The 20,667-nt window shown below is 42.3% G+C and overlaps 1 protein-coding gene across 1 annotated transcript in view; it reads left to right on the top strand.

Annotated features, from left to right (window-relative positions):
• LOC138742667 (sodium/hydrogen exchanger 9-like) overlaps positions 1 to 20,186 on the top strand; it is a 391,181-nt gene extending 370,995 nt beyond the window's left edge. The window contains exons 15-16 of the mRNA XM_069897383.1: positions 15,996 to 16,101; positions 19,912 to 20,186. Of these exons, the coding sequence (XP_069753484.1) occupies positions 15,996 to 16,101; positions 19,912 to 20,133 (328 nt within the window). The 3' untranslated portion in view covers positions 20,134 to 20,186. The remainder of the gene's footprint in view (positions 1 to 15,995; positions 16,102 to 19,911) is intronic.
• Positions 20,187 to 20,667: the final 481 nt, after the last annotated feature.

Below are 20,667 nucleotides of genomic sequence, written 5' to 3'. Positions count from 1 at the left end.
GAAATTTAATTTTAAAAAAGTCAAGTTTCTTTTTGGTTACCTATATATTTTGTCCTGGTTAAATAAATTCTTCTCCAAAGACAATGACAGTTTGACAGTGTTGATTAGGACAGTCACTGAGGTTTCCAACCAAAACATCCAACTATTATTATCCGAGTTTCCTGGTGAGGTGTGCCTGAATAAAATGAAGCTGATTAAGCATTAATGAGACCTACATGTATAAAAAATGAGACAGAGAGAGAGAGGAAAACAAAGTACCAAACAGTTTTATTTTCTACCGCCTTTGGCAGTGGATTCCGTCCTGGTAGGAGTTAAATCTCAGCTCTCAGACCAAATTCTCACAAAAGTGGCTGTTAACAGAAATGTGCAGTACACGAATAAGGAAGCAGAATTGCATGAAATTAGTCCAAAAAATACTTGTGGACTAGGAGTAGGGGAAGTTATAGACTGAATATTTTACAGCTCATTAAATACCGAATGAAACACTGGTTTTCACAAAGAAATTAAGTCTGGCCCATTATTCAGAGTGAAGGCACAATGTCCTGTCTACCTACAGCAGGGAACAAATTGAATTCTATTATATGATGGAAGTCATTCAAATAAGTTGGGACAAAGGTACGGACAAGAATATTGATATCAGTGCAGATTTATTAAAGACCAATGACAGAAAACAAATGAAACATAAACAAATAGCAGATACTGTAATCAGCGCCATCATAGCCATTAGGACATGCCCATCAAGGACATCTTTAAGAGGTAGTGTCTCAAGGAAGCAGCTTTTATCATCAAGGACCCTCACCACCCAGGCCATGCCATCTTCACACCGCTATCATCAGGAAGGAGGTAAAGGAGCCTGAAGATGCACACCCAATGCTCCTTCCCCTCCATCACCAGATTTCTGAACGGACAATGAACCTATAGACGCCACCGCACTTTTTTTTCTCCTTTTTCCACTAATGATTTATTTTTAAATATTGCATTTATGGAACTGCAATTTATAGCAGTTTTGCACCTGCAATTCAGCTGTCACAAAGCAACAAATTTCGTGACGCATGTTCTTGACAATAACATGGTTCTGATTCTGAGATTAGGGCGGCACTGTCGGCATAGCAGCTTGCGCAATGCCTTTACAGCACCAGCGAACCCCGCACTGTCTGTAAGGAGTTTGTACGTTCTCCCCATGTCTACGTGAGTTTTCTCTGGGGACTCCTGTTTCCTCCCACGCTGCAAATTGGGCGACACGGATTCGTGGGTCAAAATGGCCTGCTACCGGGCTGCATGCCTAAATTTATTTTTCACTTTAAATTTAGAAGCTGGAGGGATTGAGGAGGTCAAGCAGCATCTATGGAGGGAAATGGGTTTAACATTTGAGATTTGGACTCTTTTTTTCAAGATTAAGGTGGAAAGGGGAGTTGGGTAGCAAGCTTGAACAAGATGAGGGAGGCCATGATTCAAAATTTCTTTATTGTCCTGTAATAAAAAACAGTGTGATTTGAGTGGTTGTTTCACCTACCCTTCTCCTCAAAAACCATCCATCTTTTCTTTTGCACTATCAACAATAAAAGTACATAAAAGTGGCTGTACAGAAGGAAGCTTTTCAATCCATTGTATATGTAGCTGCTATCCAATAATTGTTTCAGAAACTATAATTTCCATTTGATGGCAGATGTATTCCCTATTATGAACCTATTATCCAGAGTTGTCCTGCTACTCTGAATGTGTCCAATTTATCGTCATGTCCTCCATGCACATTGTCCCCCAGTGTCTTCATGAGCTAAGCAATACTGTGGGAGAAAACCCATTCTTGAACCTAGAGGTGCTGAACGTCATGTTTCTGTACCTTCTTCCCAAAGGTAGCAGCAAGAAGTGGTTGTGACCAGGATGATGGTGGTCCTTTCTGATCATGGCAGCCTTCTTTAGGCAGTGCCTCATAAAAAAGTCTTTGAAGGATGGAAGGACGGAGTATGTGATGGACTTGGCTAGATTTGCTACTTTCTGTAGCCTAGAAACTCAAATTAACAAACTAGGCCATAATGAACTAGTCAATATACTTTTCATAGTACACTTGTGTACGTTTGATACTTGCCAAATCCTGTCAGATCTCTTAGAAAGTAGAAATGTTGGTGCATCTTCTTCATCATCACCTCAATGTGCTGGCTCCAGGAGTGGTCCTCCAAGATATGGACTCCCCAGAACTTGAAGGAGCCAACCTTCTTCACCACCATCCCATCAATGTGGACAGGTGATTGGTCCTTCGGCTCCCCTCCCTAAAGTCCACAAATAAGCTCCCTGCTCTAGATAGCATTGGGAGCAAGATTGTGGCTCTGGCAACACATGGCCAGATTTTCGATCTCCATCCTGTATTTTGATTCATCATTTCCTGTTATTTGGCCAACAATGGTGCGTCATTATCAATTGTGTACTGTGGACAAAGTTGGAGCCAAACTTGCCTACGCAATCATTGGGATAGAGCAGGGCACTAAACATGTAGCCTTGAGATGCTCCTGCATTGATGGTCAACAGGAAGAGCCAATGTTGCTAATCTGTACTAATTATGGTCTGCTGATGAGGAAGTTAAGGGATGAACTGAGTCCAAGATCTAGAGTGATTATTCATTTTGCTGGTATGATAGCGTCACATAATAAAACAAAAGATCTGATATTACACAAAGTTTCCTTTATTCTACCATAAGGCAGAAAAAGACTCACTATTAGCAGAAATTTCCCAGCGCCCCTTACAACCAGAGAGAGAAGCAAAAGAGAGTCCCCCTAAAGTCACTTGAATGAATGTCCATGGCTTCACCTCCAGTGCCCCCACAATCTCAACAGCCGCACAGACCACTCCAAACCATCAGCAACCCAAGTACCAGATCCAGATCTCTGACATGATCGGCACCCTCTTGCATCTCAGTTCCAATGCCTGGTACCCCTTCAGCCAGGCTCGGACCAATCTCCAGCAGTCTGCAGCCTGGTGTGAGTCTTTTGACCACAGTTGCCAACAGCTCACAGCCTGCATGAGTTCTTTGCATCATAACCAACAGCCCACTGCTTGTATATTCTTTAGCCAGAGTCCCGCATGGTCCACTACAATCTCCATCAGTACCAGAGCACCACAGGGCTACGTTCTTAGTTCCCTGCTCTGCTCACTCTTCACCTATGACTGTGTGGCTCAATACAATATTAACACCATCTACAAATTTGCCAACAATACCACAGTAGTGAGTTGCATAAAGAAAATTGATGTGTCACCATACAGCAGGGAGATTGAAAAAACTTTGCTGAATGGTGTACCAACAACAACTTTGCACTTAATGTCACCAAAACTAAGGAGCTGATTGTTGACTTCAAAAAGGGAAAGCCAGTGGTGTATAATCCAGTGATCATTGGGGAATCCGAGGTGGAGACAAATTTAAGTTCTTGGGAATCACTATCTCGGAGGATCTTTCCTGGATCCAACACACTAATGGTATTGTGAAGAAGGCATCTCTACTTCCTCAGGAAGAAACCTTGGCAAATCTCTACAGATGTGTGGTGGAAAGTGTGCTGACTGGCTGCATCACAGTCTCGTATGGAGACACCAATACCCCTGAGCATAAAGCCTTCCAAAAAGTAGTGGACACAGCTCAGCACAGCACATCATAGGCAAAACACTCCACACTATCGAGAACATCTACAGGGAACGCTGCCATCGGAGAGAATCAGCAATCATCAAGGATCCACATCATCCAGAGCAACACACTCTGTTCTCGCTGTTGGAAAGAGGTATAGATGCCACAAGACTCACACCACCAGGTTCAGGAACAGCTCCACCATCAGACTCCTCAACAACAATCAGAGACTCATTTAAGGACTCTTAATTGTGCACTTTATTGATTTTTTTAATTCTCTCTGCATTGCACAGTATATTTACATTCATTATGTTCATAGTTCTCTAGTTGTTTACATCTATATGCTGTGTACGGGTTTTTTTTGCACTAGTAATCCTGCCTCGCCCCCTGAAAAAAAAATCTCAGTGTTGACCTGATATCATATATGTACTCTGACAATAAATCTGAAATATGGTCACTGCACTGATGGTCATCCCCTCAGCTTCTCCTTCTCAAATGGGGGGGGGGGGGTGGTCTCCCCATTTTCCCGTGCCCTGCACCAGTTTTCTGCTTATCCAGAGCCTGCAACCCCTCGTGGCTGCTGCCGAACATAGGCACCACCGTCATGGGTCCAGAGCCTGGGGTGACAGAATTTTAAAATAAACCACTTTTAACAGGCTCTTTAAAGCCTCGACAGAGCCAGCTTCTCTCGGACTGGGGTGGGAGTTGACAGTAAGATAGCATTTGCCGTTGACCTGTTGCAATGAGAAGCAAATTATTGTGCCAATAGTGTTATGTTAGAGTTGTGTACTGTACAGAGATAAGTTGGAAAGGATGGGTCTTCCCTCAATAACTGTAAAGCACAGGTCCTCTCTCAACTAAGAAAGAGGTATAGGTGCCACAAGACTCATACCACCAGCTTCTAGAACAGTTGCTACCCCTCCACCATCAGACTCCTCCACAACATACTCAATCAGAGACACAGATAAAGACTTTTACTTTGCATGAGTCTTTTTTTCGTAAACGAATCTTTTCCTTGAATATAGTTTGCACTACAAATAAGTAGAAAATCTACCTGGCCCGCAGGAAAAAAAATCTCAGCGTTGTATGTGATGTCATCAAAATCAGGGTTTATTGTCATGAACAAGTCATGAAATTCGGTGTTTTACAGCAGCGTCTTAGTTAAAACATACGTATTATAATTATCTTATGACATTACAATATAAAAATAAATTTTAAAAATAAAATAATTTTAAAAATAATAATGCACAAAAAGTAAACCCGTGTCTTTGGTTCGTTGATTATTCAGGAATCTGATGGCAACGGGGAAGAAGCTGTCCTTGTGCCGCTGAGTGCTCGTCTTTAGGCTCCTGTACCTTTTCCCTGATGTGAAGAGGGGATGCCTGGGTGGTGGGGTTCTTTGAGGATAGAGGTTGCTTTTTTAAGTCGCCGCTTCATGTAGATGTCCTCGATGTAGTGAAGTCTGGTGCCTGTGATGTTGCAGGCCGAGTTAACAACCCTCTGGAGTTTAATCTTGTACTGAAAGTTTGCGCTTCCATACCAGGCAGTGATGCAACCACCCAGAATGCTCTCCACCTGTACACCTGTCTTCGGTGACATACTGAATCTCTTCAGACACCTCACAAAGAATGACCACTAGTGAGCATTCTTTGTGATTGCAGGACAGATTCTCAGAGATGTTGACACTTAGGAATTTGAAGTTCTTGACCCTCTCCACTATTGAGCCCTTGATGAGGACTGGGTCGTGTATCCTGACTTTCTCCTGAAGTCCACAATCATCGCCTGATGTTGAGCGCGAGGTTGTTGTCATTACACTCCGATAATGAATCTGAACTTTGAACCAGCCCTACTCTACAATACCACCCCCTGACTATAATTAATGTCACAACATGAATCTGGAAGATGTAGACCAGTCCATTTCTCACAAACAACATGTTGGTGAAGGCAGAAATTTATTATGAGATTTTTCATTCCCCTCAGTGTGTTTGCACAGCCTTTTCCCATCTGACAATCAGGGGGTTTGAAGATTAAGGCCTCAAACCTGAAGCCAATGATCTCTAAGGCAGCTCCTGGATTCTACCAAATCATCCTGTAGGCATCCTGAAGCACGAGAGATCATTTTGGTGACTCCTGAACCCTCAATCTCCGCACGCAGCATTGGTATCAACATCAGTGAACTAACAAAAGCATAACCTCAATCATCCATCATACAATATCTTTGACCTACAACCATCCAGAAGGAGGTACAAGATTATCAGGATCAGGACTGCTGGGCCTCAAAACAGTTCCTTCACACAGGATGTGAAGTTCATGAATGGTATCCTGTAACCTTGGGTCTCTTATAAAGTAAAACCCCCGGTATCCAGCACCTACGGAGATCACAGATACCAGATATGCAAATTTTCCGGTTGCTTGAGACTCACTCTTACAATGCCTAACTAATACACCTGCATGAAGAATAAACAGTTTAAAAGTCAAAAGACGGTGCAAAATGTAATTTGAAAAAAAAAGTTTTGTTGTCCATAATTATGTAACGTTCACTTTAATCAGGTAATTCCCATAACTTATAACATTTAAATTTAATTTCTAATCCCAGTTGCTGGCGTTGTAATAGCATTGTGCTAACTGTGCCACTGTCATAATGAACCACACCCCCCCCCCACAAGTTTACAGATAAAGCCTTACTAATATACTTAATAAAATAAAGATAAAGACTCTTAAGCAGAATGCAACTTTATTCAAACAGCTGCTACAAGCAAAACACTCCGCTGGCTGGAGATTTGCTCCTGTCTTCACCAAAAGTTTATCTCTTACTTCAGAGAACATTTGCACTTTTAAACTTTTATTTAAGTTTTTATTTATTTTTATTTTTTATTTATTTACTTTCCTCGAATTTTTTTTGCCGGTTGCTTTAAGTTGCCATTTGCTTGATTTCCGGATAATAGGGGTTTTACTGTCAATAAAACGAGTAAATTATTCCAAAATATTTCTATTATTTCTTTAGGTAAACATGTGATTATTAGGTGCTGTACATTATGTGTGTATATGTGTGCACCATGGTCCAGGTGAATGCTGGTTGTACAGTGAGGTGATGATCAATTAATTTGAACTCTCCTGTCCAGCATACCCCAGCATTTGAAGCTCAACTTGCACTTGATCAGTTCTGTTCGATCGACTGTCATTTGCATCCCTGACTCCACTCTTCCGAGTGTTTTGGAGGCAGCATAATGGAATGAGCAAAGAAAAATGTGGAAATATTGTAGCTGATAGAAAAATGGGGCTCAACGTGTAGATCCGCAGATATTCAGATGAAAGAACAGAATAAATAGAGATTAATTAAAGGTGAAGGTTAATTCTGCCTGTAAACTCCAGCATAGACCTGCTGAGCTGAATGTGTTGTAAATGCAATGATTATAAATCTAACCATCATTTTAAGATTCACAATTACAATATAAGTTCTACAGTAATATTGCAACATTATGTTCTAAATTTTGGAGAGTTAATTGGCATGAAGTAAGATGATATCTTTGACATATAGCTGAATTTTGTCTTTCTCTCTCCCTCTCACCCACAATGTTGCCCCGACCTATATAAATCTATTTCAGCATTAATCTAAAACTCTAAAACTTTCCAACCTCACAGCCCAAAATCCTCTAATTTTCTTACATCTTGCTCTTCCATTATATCATTTGTCTAGTGAAAATGTCCCCAGATTCCCAATAATTCCTTGCATACGTGGAAAGATCTAGGACGAATGTAGACTGGATCATCTGTGTTGATGTACAAAACTCTCCTTGTGCAGGGTGTAGTTTGTTTGATGCAGCTCAGTCCAACATCTGACATTTTACAACTGCAGGAATCTCTCGCATACACTCCATGTTTACAAAGTGTGATTGGCCCAGACCTGGGAATAGTTTGGATGACGTTGGTCTGTCTAAAGAAAGCCCTGTCCCAAAAAAATAAATTGTGGGCATTTAATCACTTTTTAACTTTGCAGTTATGTTCATCTCTCACTGTGAACAAAGGCAAGGATTAGTTGAGTCACCTTTCCTTTCAATCAGAGGAGTGATTGCAAGATGTGGTTAAACTTTTACTGTTGCCCCAGAGTCACAGTGACTAAATGAGAAGCTCGTCAGGGGATTTTTGCTAACTGGATAATTAGGTCACATACTTGTGCCTTTTTGTCGCTGCTTTGCAAATTAGTCAATTTCCTGCTTTCTGAATAGTATCTATTTTACTGCGACACTTGCTGCAGGTTGAGTTATTAAAATAACTTAGACTGAGGTGATCTCTTTGGGCCTTGACATTCAATGATGGAAAGTGATTGCAGCTCTGGGAGATAAAAAGCAAAATATACAGGGTGTCTTTCTTTCTTATCCCTGGAAAATAATCATCCTTATGTTTCATCTGCCGCCTTTGAATCTCAAGAATCACGACGAGTGTGTTCTTCTCTATTTGAGGACAAATCTTTTTTTTAAAAGGTAAATATTTTGAAGGTGATAAAGTGGAGAGATGACATTTACTGAGAAGTAGATTGAATGCTGCACTAGATTCTGCTGAACTTTGCAGATAGTGACAAACAAGAGTTGCAGGTGCTCACCGCCATTCAAAACTAGATCACACTTTAACTATGACACAGAACCCATTATTGACAGAACAGTCTCTTCGTGGTTTGAGTTAAATTTAAGCTCAAAGCAAAACATGATAAAAAGGAAATAGAGTTCTAAAGGAATTTTAAGAATGAATGTTATTTCTGCAGCAATGTGTTTATATTTTCCAGTTTGCAGGGAGTTTGCAACACCAAAATGGCCTCTCAGCCCAATGAGTCCATGCTGGTCTTTATGCTTCAGAAGTTACCTCCCATCCCTCTTTATTCAAACCCGCCCCCTCCCCCATCACTTAGTAGCAGTAAGATGTTTATTCATTTAACATCTTAAAATAGTAGACTTTGCAAGTTTCAGACGAAGTCAGTCGGATGAACAACCATATATGTGATAGACAAAGTTGGAGATCTGCATTTTAATGTATGTACTACAAAATAGTCAGATTATTTCAACATGCGAACAGGCCCTACAGCCCAAATTGTCTACCCAGGTGACGTGACTGTAAAGCTTCCTGTGATCATTGGGAAGAAGTGGATTTCTTGGGAGGGGTCGTGATGCAGGGCATAGATCTTCATGAACATAACCATCTCAACAATGGACGGCAGAGTTACTTTCTTCCTTGCCCATGTTGTATGACTTGGGCTGCTGCTGGACTCTGATTAAACCACACAATGTCAGTGTGGTGTATTCAGCCTGCACCTAATGATGTGAAACTGACCTAACACCCAGTTGCTTGAAGGTCCAGTGCTGGATGGCATTGGGACGAACTGAGCGAGTTCCCTGAACCTCCTGTGTGCACAATGAACTGCTTTTGCCACTGAATGGAAATGCAATAATCCACATGGAAAAACATATGACAGCGGCAGAAAACTTAAGCAAGGAGGAACACCTTCTGAACTTGAGAAGTTTAACTATCTCATGATCCTGAAGCCAATTCTGAATCTGACTTGGGGGTGCTTGGTAGGACAATTGTTGACTTAGTATTGAAATGATCATGAGTTTCTAGAGTTTGTTACTCAATTTTCTGTATGCTGCCAAATCCTGCATTGTAAATACAGTAACTCAAGATGTATGAAGAAACCTCTGTTAAAATTTGACAAGGATTGATAAACAGAATCCAAAGCATTCTTTCTCCTTAACATTGCTGGAGGCCAAAAAATTCTGACTGGAGATCTACTCCTGTATTGAGGAGCATTTAAAAGGTGAAGAGAAAAAAGTAGGGAGTGATTTCCAGGTCTCTGGCCATTGGCAGCTGAACTCTAAAGTATCAGTGGCGAAGTGATGAAAATTTGGTTCACTGAAGAGAACGGAAGGGTTGAGAATCTGAAAGCTACTCTATGGGAGGAGGGGGATGACAGAAGTTGGCTCCAGTGAAAGTGTTTGAAAGTAAAAGTGAGAATTTTTAAAGCTGAGGTAATCCATGATGGAGAGCAAGCCCCAGGTGATGGGTGAAGGCCGTTTATGGTGGGGAGATCAGACAGAAGTGTGGAATAGTTGAGCCAGAAGGTGACTGGAGAATAAAGATGAAACACAAAAGTCTGCAGATGCTATGATTGTAGTAAAAGCACACAGAGAAACTCAGCTGGTTTCACATGAAGTGTAATCTGAAATTAGGCCTGATTATAACTATTAGTGTTATGTTGGAGCACAGCAACATAGACGAGACCATTCCATTCTGAAGAGATGAAGGAGACAAGTTCTAGAATTCATCCCTATCTTAATTCTGCCCTTTCTCTTCACCAACTAAATGTCAATTATTATGTGCTCCCATTTTTCAGTCCATTTTTTATTTGTGTGGAACTAACACTTTAAGATAGCAGATTTAACTAACCCTGCAGGCCTTGGAGTGTCTGAAACTGACTGCAGGCTGAAGACAGCATTTTCCTAAATTGGATACATTTGAGGAGAAGCAAGGCCGTGTCCCTAAAACCCAGGTGACCAACAGATTAAGACATGAATTGAACAATAAACATTGACTGTGGTCTTCCCTAGAGGGAAATTTCTACTAACTTAATCCTGGATGTTAGACTCTAGGTCCGATGATTTTGAGATAATAGAGGGTGAGAGAAGTGGTGGTGAGGTAAAGCAGTGCCTATCTTCCCTGCCTCCTATACTTGCCCATCACCATTCCTCTTGTCCTCCAGCTCCCACACCCTTCCCTTCCTTCCATCTCTCAGAATCTTTCTCAACCTTCCTCCTATCACCTCTTCTTTTTTTTTACTTATTCCTTCCCCCTCCCACCCATATTCACCGATTACCTGTATTCAGCTGTCACCTGCCAGCCCCACCATTTTCTTTGGGCTGCTGCCAATTCCTTGCTATTCCTGTTGAAGGGTTTCAACGGTACGGTTAGCCTAGCGGTCAGTGCAATGCTGTTACAGCGCCATCAATAGGGACCGGGGTTCAAATCCCATGCTGTCTGTAAGGAGTTTGTACATTCTCCCCATGTCTGCGTGGGTTTTCCCCAGGAGCTCCGGTTTCCTCCCACCGTTCAAAACATACAAGGGGTGTAGGTTAATCGGGTGTAAATTGGGTCGAAAAGGTCTGTTACTGTGTTGCATGGGTCCTCTACCGGCATCACCTACAGCTCCTAGAACGCTTCCACCAGCGTTGTCTCCGCTCCATCCTCAACATTCATTGGAGCGACTTCATCACCAACATCGAAGTACTCGAGATGGCAGAGGCCGACAGCATCGAGTCCACGCTGCTGAAGATCCAACTGCGCTGGGTAGGTCACGTCTCCAGAATGGAGGACCATTGCCTTCCCAAGATCCTGTTATATGGCGAGCTCTCCACTGGCCACCGAGACAGAGGTGCACCAAAGAAGAGGTACAAAGACTGCCTAAAGAAATCTCTTGCAGCCTGCCCCATTGACCACCGCCAGTGGGCTGATATCACCTCAAACCGCGCATTTTGGCGCCTCACAGTTCGGCGGGCAGCAACCTCCTTTGAAGAAGACTGCAGAGCCCACCTCACTGACAAAAGACAAAGGAGGAAAAACCCAACACCCAACCCCAACCAACCAATTTTTCCTTGCAACCACTGCAACAGTGTCTGCCTGTCCCGCATCGGACTTGTCAGCCACAAACGAGCCTGCAGCTGACGTGGACATTACCCCTCCATTAATCTTCGTCTGCGAAGCCAAGCCAAAGAAAAGAAGAAATTAGCAAGGACTATAAACAGCTCTTTCATTTGGAAGGCCTGATGTTCTTTATTTTTAATTTGGCTATACATGGAAATGAAGCATGTAAATTCCAGCAGGACTGTCCGCAGTAGAGACAGAATCCACTGCCCACCTACTGCATAACTCTAAGACCAACTAAGATCCTAATCATCGATCTTATTCTAGCATATACCCTGGAGGCCGTGAAATACACACCACTGCAGCTGTTCACTGTAAAAATATATCACTATTTCTTTACTTAAACTTTGACGTACAGGCCCTTCCAGCCCACGAGCCCGTATCACCCAAATACCCCAATTAACCTACAACCCCCATAGGCTTTTGAAGGGTGGGAGGAAACCCCCGCACACACGGGGAGAAATTCCTTACAGATTTTAATCCGGGTCACTGTAACCACTACATTAACTGTGCCACCCACACTAGGACATTATAGAGTCCCTAACAGGAAACTTGCAGCCTGATTACTGTGGCTGTGATTCTCCATCTTACACCTCTACACACAGTTTTCCTACCGGGCCTGCAGGCTTTTTAAATTTACTGACATTTTTCATCAAATTCTCAAATAATAAGAATGGCATTTCTGATTTTTCAATAAAAAACAGTTGGCACATTTTTCTGCACATTCTTTGTACTAACCTCACTTACTTTTCACTTTGACACTACTCGTGAAAACAGAACTCTGCTAGTCAGACTGTGGGGAAAAAAAAACAATTGTTTCTCTTGGATCTGCCGCCTCAGTATCTACACAGTGCCCTGGATGAATTCCACTTCCTTTGATATTCCAACTTAAGTTTTTCTTGAAAACAAAAATGTTCACACTCAGAACCTTCCTACGTCTACTCTGTTCATATTCGAAAAGATCCCCCCGCATTCTCCTAAATTCCAGTGGATACATGCTGAGAGCTGTCAAATGCGCCTCATATGATAACTCTTTCATTCCCGGAATCATCCCTGTGAACCTCCTTTGAACCGTCTCCAATGTCAACGCATCTTTTTCTTAAATGAGGAGCCCAAAACTGCTTACAATACTCCAGGTGAGGTCTCACCAGTGCCTTACAAAGCATAAACATCGCATCCCTGCTCTTCTGTTCCTCTTGAAATGAATGCCAGCATTGCATTTGCCTTCTTCACCACCGTCTCATCATTTACCTTCAGGCTGTCCTCCACAAAGACTCCCAGGTCCTTTGCACCTGGGCATTTTCAATTTTCTCCCCATTTAAAAGATAGTCTTTATTTATTCTACCAAAGTGCATAACTGTACACTTTATTTTAATTTTCCTTTTCTCTGCCCATTCTCTTAATCTGTCTGTCCTTCTGCAGCCTCTGTGGTTCCTCTACACTACCTGCCTCTCCACTGACCATCGTACCATCTGCAAACTTGGCTGCAAAGCCATTCATTCCATAATCCAAATCATTAATACATAAGAAGAAGCAGCCCCAACACCAACCCCTGTGGAGCACCATTTGCAACTGGCAGCCAATCAGAATATGATCCAAGTCAAGTCAAGTCACCTTTATTTATCGTTCATACCATGCTTACATGGTAAAGATGAGATAGCATTTCTCCAGGACCTCATATTAAAATATTAAGACATATACAGTAAAAGTCCACTGTACACTATCAAAATATGTTCTGGGAATTCAGGAGTCTGATGGCTTAGGGGAAAAAACTGTTGCCCAATCTGGACTTAAGGGCCCAAGTGCTACCAGATGGCAGAAGGGAGAACAGTTTACATGAGGGGTGTGTGGAATTCTTCACAATGTTTATTGCCTTTCGCCTGCAATGAGTATTGTAGATGTTCTTCATGGTAGGAAGAGCGCCCCCAATGATCTGTTCCAATGACTTCACTATCCTCTGCAGGGTCTAGTGGTCTGAGGAGGTACAGCTTCCAACCAGGGGGTGATGCAGTTGCACAGGATGCTCTCGATACATCCTCTGTAGAATAGATGGAGAGTGGGAGATGAATGTTCCTCAGCTGGCACAGGAGTAGAGGCACTGCTGAGCTTCCTTGGCTATGGAGCTAGTGTTAAGGGACTAGGTGAAATTCTCCACCAAGAGCACTCCAAGGAACTTGATACTCTTGATGATCTCTACGGTGGAGCCGTCAATGGTCAGCAGACCATGGTCCCCTGGACCCTTCTGAATCTCTGATTTCCAACTTTCTGCTTCCTGCTAAATGGCCAATACTCTACCCATGGTAGTATGTTTCCTGTAATGCCATGGGCTCTTATCTTGTTCAGCACTTTGTCAATTGATTTCTAAAAATCCAAATGCACAACATCCACTACATCTCCCTTATCTATCCTGCTTGTCACTTCCTCAAAGAATTCCAATTGGTTGGTTAAGCAAGATTTTCCCTAAAGAAAACCAAGCTGCCTTTGGCCTATCCTGTCATGTGCCTCCAAGTACTCCTTAATCTCATCCTTTATAATTGACTCCAAAATCTTAGTCAGAGGGTCGTGGATCTGTGGAATTCATTGCCGCACAAAGCAGTGGAGGCCAGATCACTGGGTGTATTTAACCAGGAAATGGATAAGTATCTCATTAGTAAGGGTATCAAGGGATATGGGAAAAAGGCAGGAAATTGGAACTAGGTGTGAACATAGTTCAACATAGTCACAGAGTCGATGGGCCTAGTGGCCTGCTTCTGTTCCTTAATCTTGTGATCTTCCCAACCACTTAGGTCAGGCTAACTGACTTATAATTTCCTTTCTGCTGCCTCCCTCCCTTCTTGAATAATGGGATGACATTTGCAATTTTCTGACAGGTTGGGTTCAGTTCAAGTTGTGTTTAAATTTTGTCTGCAAGCAAATCTGAAGGCAGGTCTCTACATTAATAATATACCATCGTTAAACAAGGAAGTCTGCAGATGCTGGGGTCAAGTGCAAAACACAAATGCTCTGGAGAAACTCAGCAGGTCACGCAGCGTCCAGAGGAAGTAAAAGGTGACCAACGTTTTGGGCCTGAGCCCTTCGTCAGAGTTTCTCCAGCATATTGGGCATTGTCACTAAAAAGATAAATGATGGGCGGCACGTTTGGCGTAGCAGTTTGCGCAATGCCTTTACAGAGCCTGCGATCGGGACTAGGGTTCAATTCCTGTGCAGTCTGTAAAGAGCTTGTATGTCCTCCTTGTGTCTGCGTGGATTTTCTCCCATCATTTGAAACATACTGGGGGTGTAGGTTAATTGGGTGTAAATTGGGCGGCACGGGCTCGTGGGCCAAAATGGCCTGTAATCGTGTTGAAGGTCTAAATAAATAAATAGAATGAAGATTCCAAATATATCAATGTTTTGAAGAGTTAATGGGCTTTACTCTTGTGGAGACAAAGCCAGATTTTAAGAAGCTACAGCACCAACTTCAAAACCAGAAAATCCCCCAACCCAAACGGTGAGACCTTGGTCTCAGCAACCCCTTCTGCAATGGAATCCTTAAATGAAATGCAATCAGTGAAGATGGACAGCAACATCTCCTCCACAATTGCACTTGACATCATCACTTCGCAGCGGTGTGCATTCATCACCTTACTAATACCCACATCTGAGGGGCCAGACTACTGCTCCAGTTACTGACAACACCACGATCGTAGGCCAGATATCAAATAATGATGAGAAGGAATGCAAATAGGAGATTGAGAGTTGAGTGGCCTGGTGGAAAGGTAACCACCTCTCAAAGTCAGTAAGACAAGAGAGCTGATCATAGATTAAGGGGGGAGGGGTGGTGGTGCCCACTGACCTGTCCAAACCAATGGTGCTGAGGTGGAGACAATAGATACATACTAGCTTTTGGGAGTGCACAATTCCAATTACTTGAGCTGGATCAGCAAGAATGCTCCATCCTTCTTCACCACCCTATCTTTCTCCAAGGAACTCTGGACATGAACTCTAAGATCCTCCATTCATTCACATTCCCTGAATAGATCCCATCTCAACTTGATTTCCTAAAATCCATCATCTTGCACATATCCATTAATCCCACTGGTGTCACGGGATCTTTGCCTCTGCCTCAGAGGATCAAATGTCTCCAACCAAAGAGTGTGTCAGTCTCTAAATGAGAATTGTGGCCCACATTAGGCCACACCACATTATGACTCCAAGGTCAGAGAGGGTGAAATCTACTGGCAGACATTCCATTTCGTAATGTACTGATAAATGCACCTGTAAGTAATAAAGACGAACAGAGAAATGGGGTTGTTTGCCTTGGTGCAATAACCATGTAGAATTGTGGTCGCTGACCTTGGAACAATAACCACGTACTGGTCCTTGGACATTTCAATCTGATCCAATCTCCTTCTTGATCGGTACACTCGTCGCTGCAAGACTGTTTCAATGAATGTGCAGAAAATTAAAAGTCACGGCTCTTCATTCTCAGCTTTGGACGAACAAACTTCCAGTAACATTTTTTAAATGTTAGTTTTATATAACAGTGCGGTCTTTTGTCTATCACTATCACTCATCTATTGTCATGAATTTCAGAAACTCTGCTGTGCCACTGTCATGTAACTGTCATCTACTCATGTAGCTTATTAATCAGTGCATTTGAAAAGCTTGTAGTTGATACTAGAAGCAAAAAGCACGATTTTTCCTCAACTAAATTGCAAAGATACTTGAAGCCGGTTCTGACGCACGCTGGTCCACCACTCACAACAACCTTGCCCGCTTGGTGCGGCCCTCTGGCTAAGCTGCTAACAAGTGCCAAAGCACAGCAGGTAAGGATGTCGAATTACCTTGTTCTGGACATGACTTTCAGAAGTGTTTTTTTTTTGTTAGATCATGAAGTGACCTACCTGCTTCCAGCTGTTTCCAGCACCACAGCCGTGGTGGTTGCCTGGGTGTAAATCTTTTGGTCGTTATTTTTGTCTTGCTGAGCCTGTACTTTCCGCAGGCTTGCCCACTGTTTGCTAGCCTGTAGTGTTGTTCGCTCTGACTCAGTTTATTCTCCGTCGATCTCTGTCTGGTATCAGCATGTGAAGTTCTGATATAATGAAACTAAGCTGGGAGTGAATATGTAGACTGGAATTGGAGAAACACATAAACTCAGCCACAATATGAATAGTTAAGCCATGCGTAACTCTGCTAGAGCTCAGTTGCTTGAAACAAATGCAAAATATAATGTGAAACAAGTAAATTAGTAGCAAGATCCTTATGAGTTATTAAATTTTGTTTGTAAATCATACCCCTGTGTTGGGTTTGAACGTGGAGGAAGAGTTTTGTAAAATAAGGGGGCAGATTATTTTTTAAATGGGGATAAAATTGAAAATTCCCAAATGCAAAGGGGGCCTGGGAATCCAAGCGCAGGATAGACAGAAGGTAAACTTACATGTTGAGACAGCGGTGAAGAAGACAAATGCAAAGCCGGGGTTCATTTCAAGAGGAATAGAATATAAGAGCAGGAAAGTGTTGTTGAAGCTTTATAAGGCATTGGTGAGACCCCACTGAGTATTGTGAGTAGTTTTGGGTATTCATTTGAGAAAAGATGTGCTGAAATTGGAGAGGGTTCGGAGGAGGTTCACAAGAATGATTCTGGAATGAAAGGGTTATCCAACGAGAAGCATTTGACAGCTCTAGGCCTGTATCTATTGGAATTTAAGAGAATGAGGGGGAATCTCATTGAATATTGAAAGGCTTAGACAGAGTAGACATAGAAAGATTGCTTCCCATGGAGGGAGAGACTAGGACAAGAGGGCACAACTTCAGGACTGAAGGGCATCCGCTTAGAACAGAGATGTGTAGGAATTTCTTCCGCCAGAGAGTGGTAAATCTATGGAACTTGTTGCTGCAGGTAGCTGCGGAAGCCAGGTCATTGGGTGTACTTAAGGTAGAGATTGATAGGTTCTTGATTAGCCAGATCATCAAAGGTTATGGGGAGACGGCCAGGCAGTGGGGCTGAGTGGGGAAATGGTTAAACGGTGGGGCAGACTCAATGAGCTGAATAACCTATTTCTGCTCTTATGGTTTTATGGTCTTATACGTTAAAGGTGAACTGACGTAAACCCAAGCATTTACTGTGAACGTGCACTGCAATGGTCTGCAGGAGTCGAACTAAAAATGCTTCCTTCATAGCTCACAATCTGTTGATATGCAAAGGCACACAGCGTTAGAATTTAGAGTAAATTGAAACTGAAAAATGTTCATCAAAGATGTGTGATTAATACACGAAAGTGCTGGAGAAACAAAGATGTGTGTTACTCTATTTTGTAAAGAGTTATGTGCAACCGCAATCAGTAGAGCGAGGGAATATATATTATAAATGACAGGAGGAAATGTATTTTGCTGGTTTAATACTTTTGCAGATGATACAAAGATTGATGGATTACGGACAGTGTAGAGGACTATCGAAAGCCCCTTTTCTACTGGTACCCTGTCCCTGGAATTAACTGGGAATTTACTAGGACGGGGTCCAGTGGAAAAGGAGCATTGTCCAAATGATGTAATTTCACACTGAGGATTAACCGCCTCTACCCCTACTTATATCTCCGGTATTTGCTGCCATTGGTGTACTGATAAAACCAGTGGAAAAGGGACAGCAGAAAGTCACCTGCTTAGAACACTCTGATCCCCAGGGATGTGTGTCTTCTGTAGAAAAACAATTAGTGCCCCAGTTAAGGGTAGCCCAGTGAAAAAAGCACAAAGGGCTTCCTATCCTGGGACACTGCACGGCCAATTAACTGGGATGCCAATGGAAAAAGGGCTAAAGAGTACAACAGTTTGTAGATTAGTGAGAAATGGTAGTTGGAGTTTAATCCAGACACATGTGAGGGGCTACACTTTGAGAGGTCAAATGTAAGGGAAACGTGCACAGTTCATGGCAGGGCTCTTAAAAGCCCTGATATGCAGAGGTATCTGGGAGTTCAGGCCAATAGCTGATTGAAAGTGGCCGCACAAGTATGGTAAAGACGGTGGGGGTTGAGTCATGTTGCAATGGAAGTATGTAAGCAACAATATTTGCAGGATGTCTAATTAATGTGCCATGTGGATGACCTCCTCATGGCTGCCAACAAAGCATGAAAATGAATGCAATTGGAAGTCCCAATTTTCCAATAAACAAGACTTGAGCAGGAAATGGATGCAAAGACATTAAAGTATACCAAAGATCGCATCATATACTACATTTGCATTTTATTTTAAATACAGATATTCCCTTTCTAATCCATTTGCTGGACTTGAGTTCCAGACCTTCACAACTGGCTGAGTGAAGAAGAATTGTTCAGCTGCCCTGTAATTCTATGTATATGAATTTACAGACTCATACAGACACACAATATGGAAACAGGCCTTTTGGCCCAACTTGCCCACGCTGACCAAAATGTCCCACCCACACTAGTCCGACCTGCCTACATTTGGTAAAGGTTTCATTATTGTCTCATAATGCTACATTTTGAATGTAACATACATGAAATTCTTTAACATTTGTCTACCGTAAGGCAAACAGAGTGTCGCCACTTTGTCCAGCACCCCTCACAGAAACCTACAGCACCTGGGATTCCATGGCGATCTCCCCTAGTACTTGACTGATAGGGCCTGAACCTGCTTAGCTTCTGAGATCAGACAATCATATTCAGGCGATTAGGCTTCTGGCTATTTGGTGCATAGCCCTCTAAACCAGTGGTTTTCAAACTGCCCCTAACACTCACATTCCACCTCAAGCAATCCCTATGCCATAAGTGCTCTGTGATTAGTAAGGGATTGTTTAAGGTGGTATGTGGGTGGAAAGATAAAAGTTTGAAAATCACTGTTTTAATCCTATTTAATTGACTCGTTATGTGCACGGTTTCATAACTCCAAAGAAAATGGGCCAATGACAATTTTTCTCAAGCAAAATATATCAGTAACAATTACAGGGTGGGAGTAGCAAACACCAGAGGACATCTGTACAAAATGAAGGGAGGAAAGTTTATAGGAGACATCTGGGGTAAGTTTTACACAGAGAGTTGTGGATGACTGGAGTGCCTTGCCAGGGTTGATGGAGGAGGCTAAAACATTGAGAGCTTTTAAGAGACTCTTAGAATGGCATATTGATGAAAGAAAAATAGACAGTTATGAGGTAGGAAGGGTTTCGGATTTTTTTGGTAGGAATATATAGGTCAGCGTATCATGGGCTGAAGGCCCTGTACTGTGCTGTAGTTTTCTATGTTAAGACTTGATTAACAATCCCTGCTTAATATTCCTCTTCACTTTTAACCACACCCTTGTGATTTTTATTCCTGACGAAGGGCCCTGTGCCAAAATATTAATTACCCTTTACTTCCTATTGATGCTGTGGTCTGCTGAGTTTCTCCAGCACATTTGCATATTGCATTTGATCCCAGCATCTGCAGATTTTCTTCTTTACCCTCCTTGTGAACATAAATATGCACAGTACTCTAAATGAAGCTTAATTAGCTTTTTTTTTAAATAGATCTGCCACGATCTCCTTCTTGAATTTTGGGACAACCAATTTCCCACAAGCAACTTTATTATCCGAATCACATTGGGGTCTATTTCCGTACTAACAACAAGTGGCTTTATTTCTGAAATAGGACCATCAGAACGAGGATGACTTGGATTGCATCATCAATAATGACGAGCTGTCCGCGAACTATGAAGACAAAGCAGCGTCTGCCTCATGTCATGGAGAGACACCAGACAAGGGCATTCCCAGAAAGCAACAAATGGGAGACAAAGGCAATCTCTGTGAAGACCAGAACCAGCCAACACTGAGCCTCCCGTCAAGTCAAACTCCAACTGTACCTCCCTCTTAAACTGAACATTCTCTTATTGATGCATCTGGGGAAAATAAATGGGAAAAGAAGAATTTGCTCTGTTGTTCTGATAACAATTGAACTAATCAAGGTTCTTAAACTTCCAATTGTTGAATTTACTATGTGTAAGCCACTAGTATCTATATTAAATTCAGGTAAGCTCTGATATTAACTGCACCAATACTTAAATGGTGAATTTACAAATATTTTATGACTGAGAAATTGATCGCATTATTACAAGATGTGATTTATCTCAAGAATCCTGCATTCACATTCCAGCCCAGTTTACATAGTGACATGAGAGAAACACAGAGGCTGCAGACGCTGGAGTCCTGAGCAAACAAAGAATTGCGAGAGGAACTCAAGGTCAGACAGTATCCATGGGTAGGAGCGGCTGGTCAACATTTTGGGTCTGAAGCCTTCATCAAGACTAAGATAAAAATAGGTAAAATTACATACATAAAATGTGAATAAAGCCAGGAAGGGGCCGCAGAGGTGGGAGTGCGGGAGGAGGAGAGACAGATGAGAAACAGG

The sequence above is a fragment of the Narcine bancroftii genome, chromosome 9 (genome assembly GCF_036971445.1).
Source record: "Narcine bancroftii isolate sNarBan1 chromosome 9, sNarBan1.hap1, whole genome shotgun sequence".
In the NCBI taxonomy this organism is placed as follows: domain Eukaryota; kingdom Metazoa; phylum Chordata; class Chondrichthyes; order Torpediniformes; family Narcinidae; genus Narcine; species Narcine bancroftii.
The sequence above is the reverse complement of the archived record's forward strand: the minus strand, read 5'-3'. Positions and strand labels throughout refer to the sequence as shown.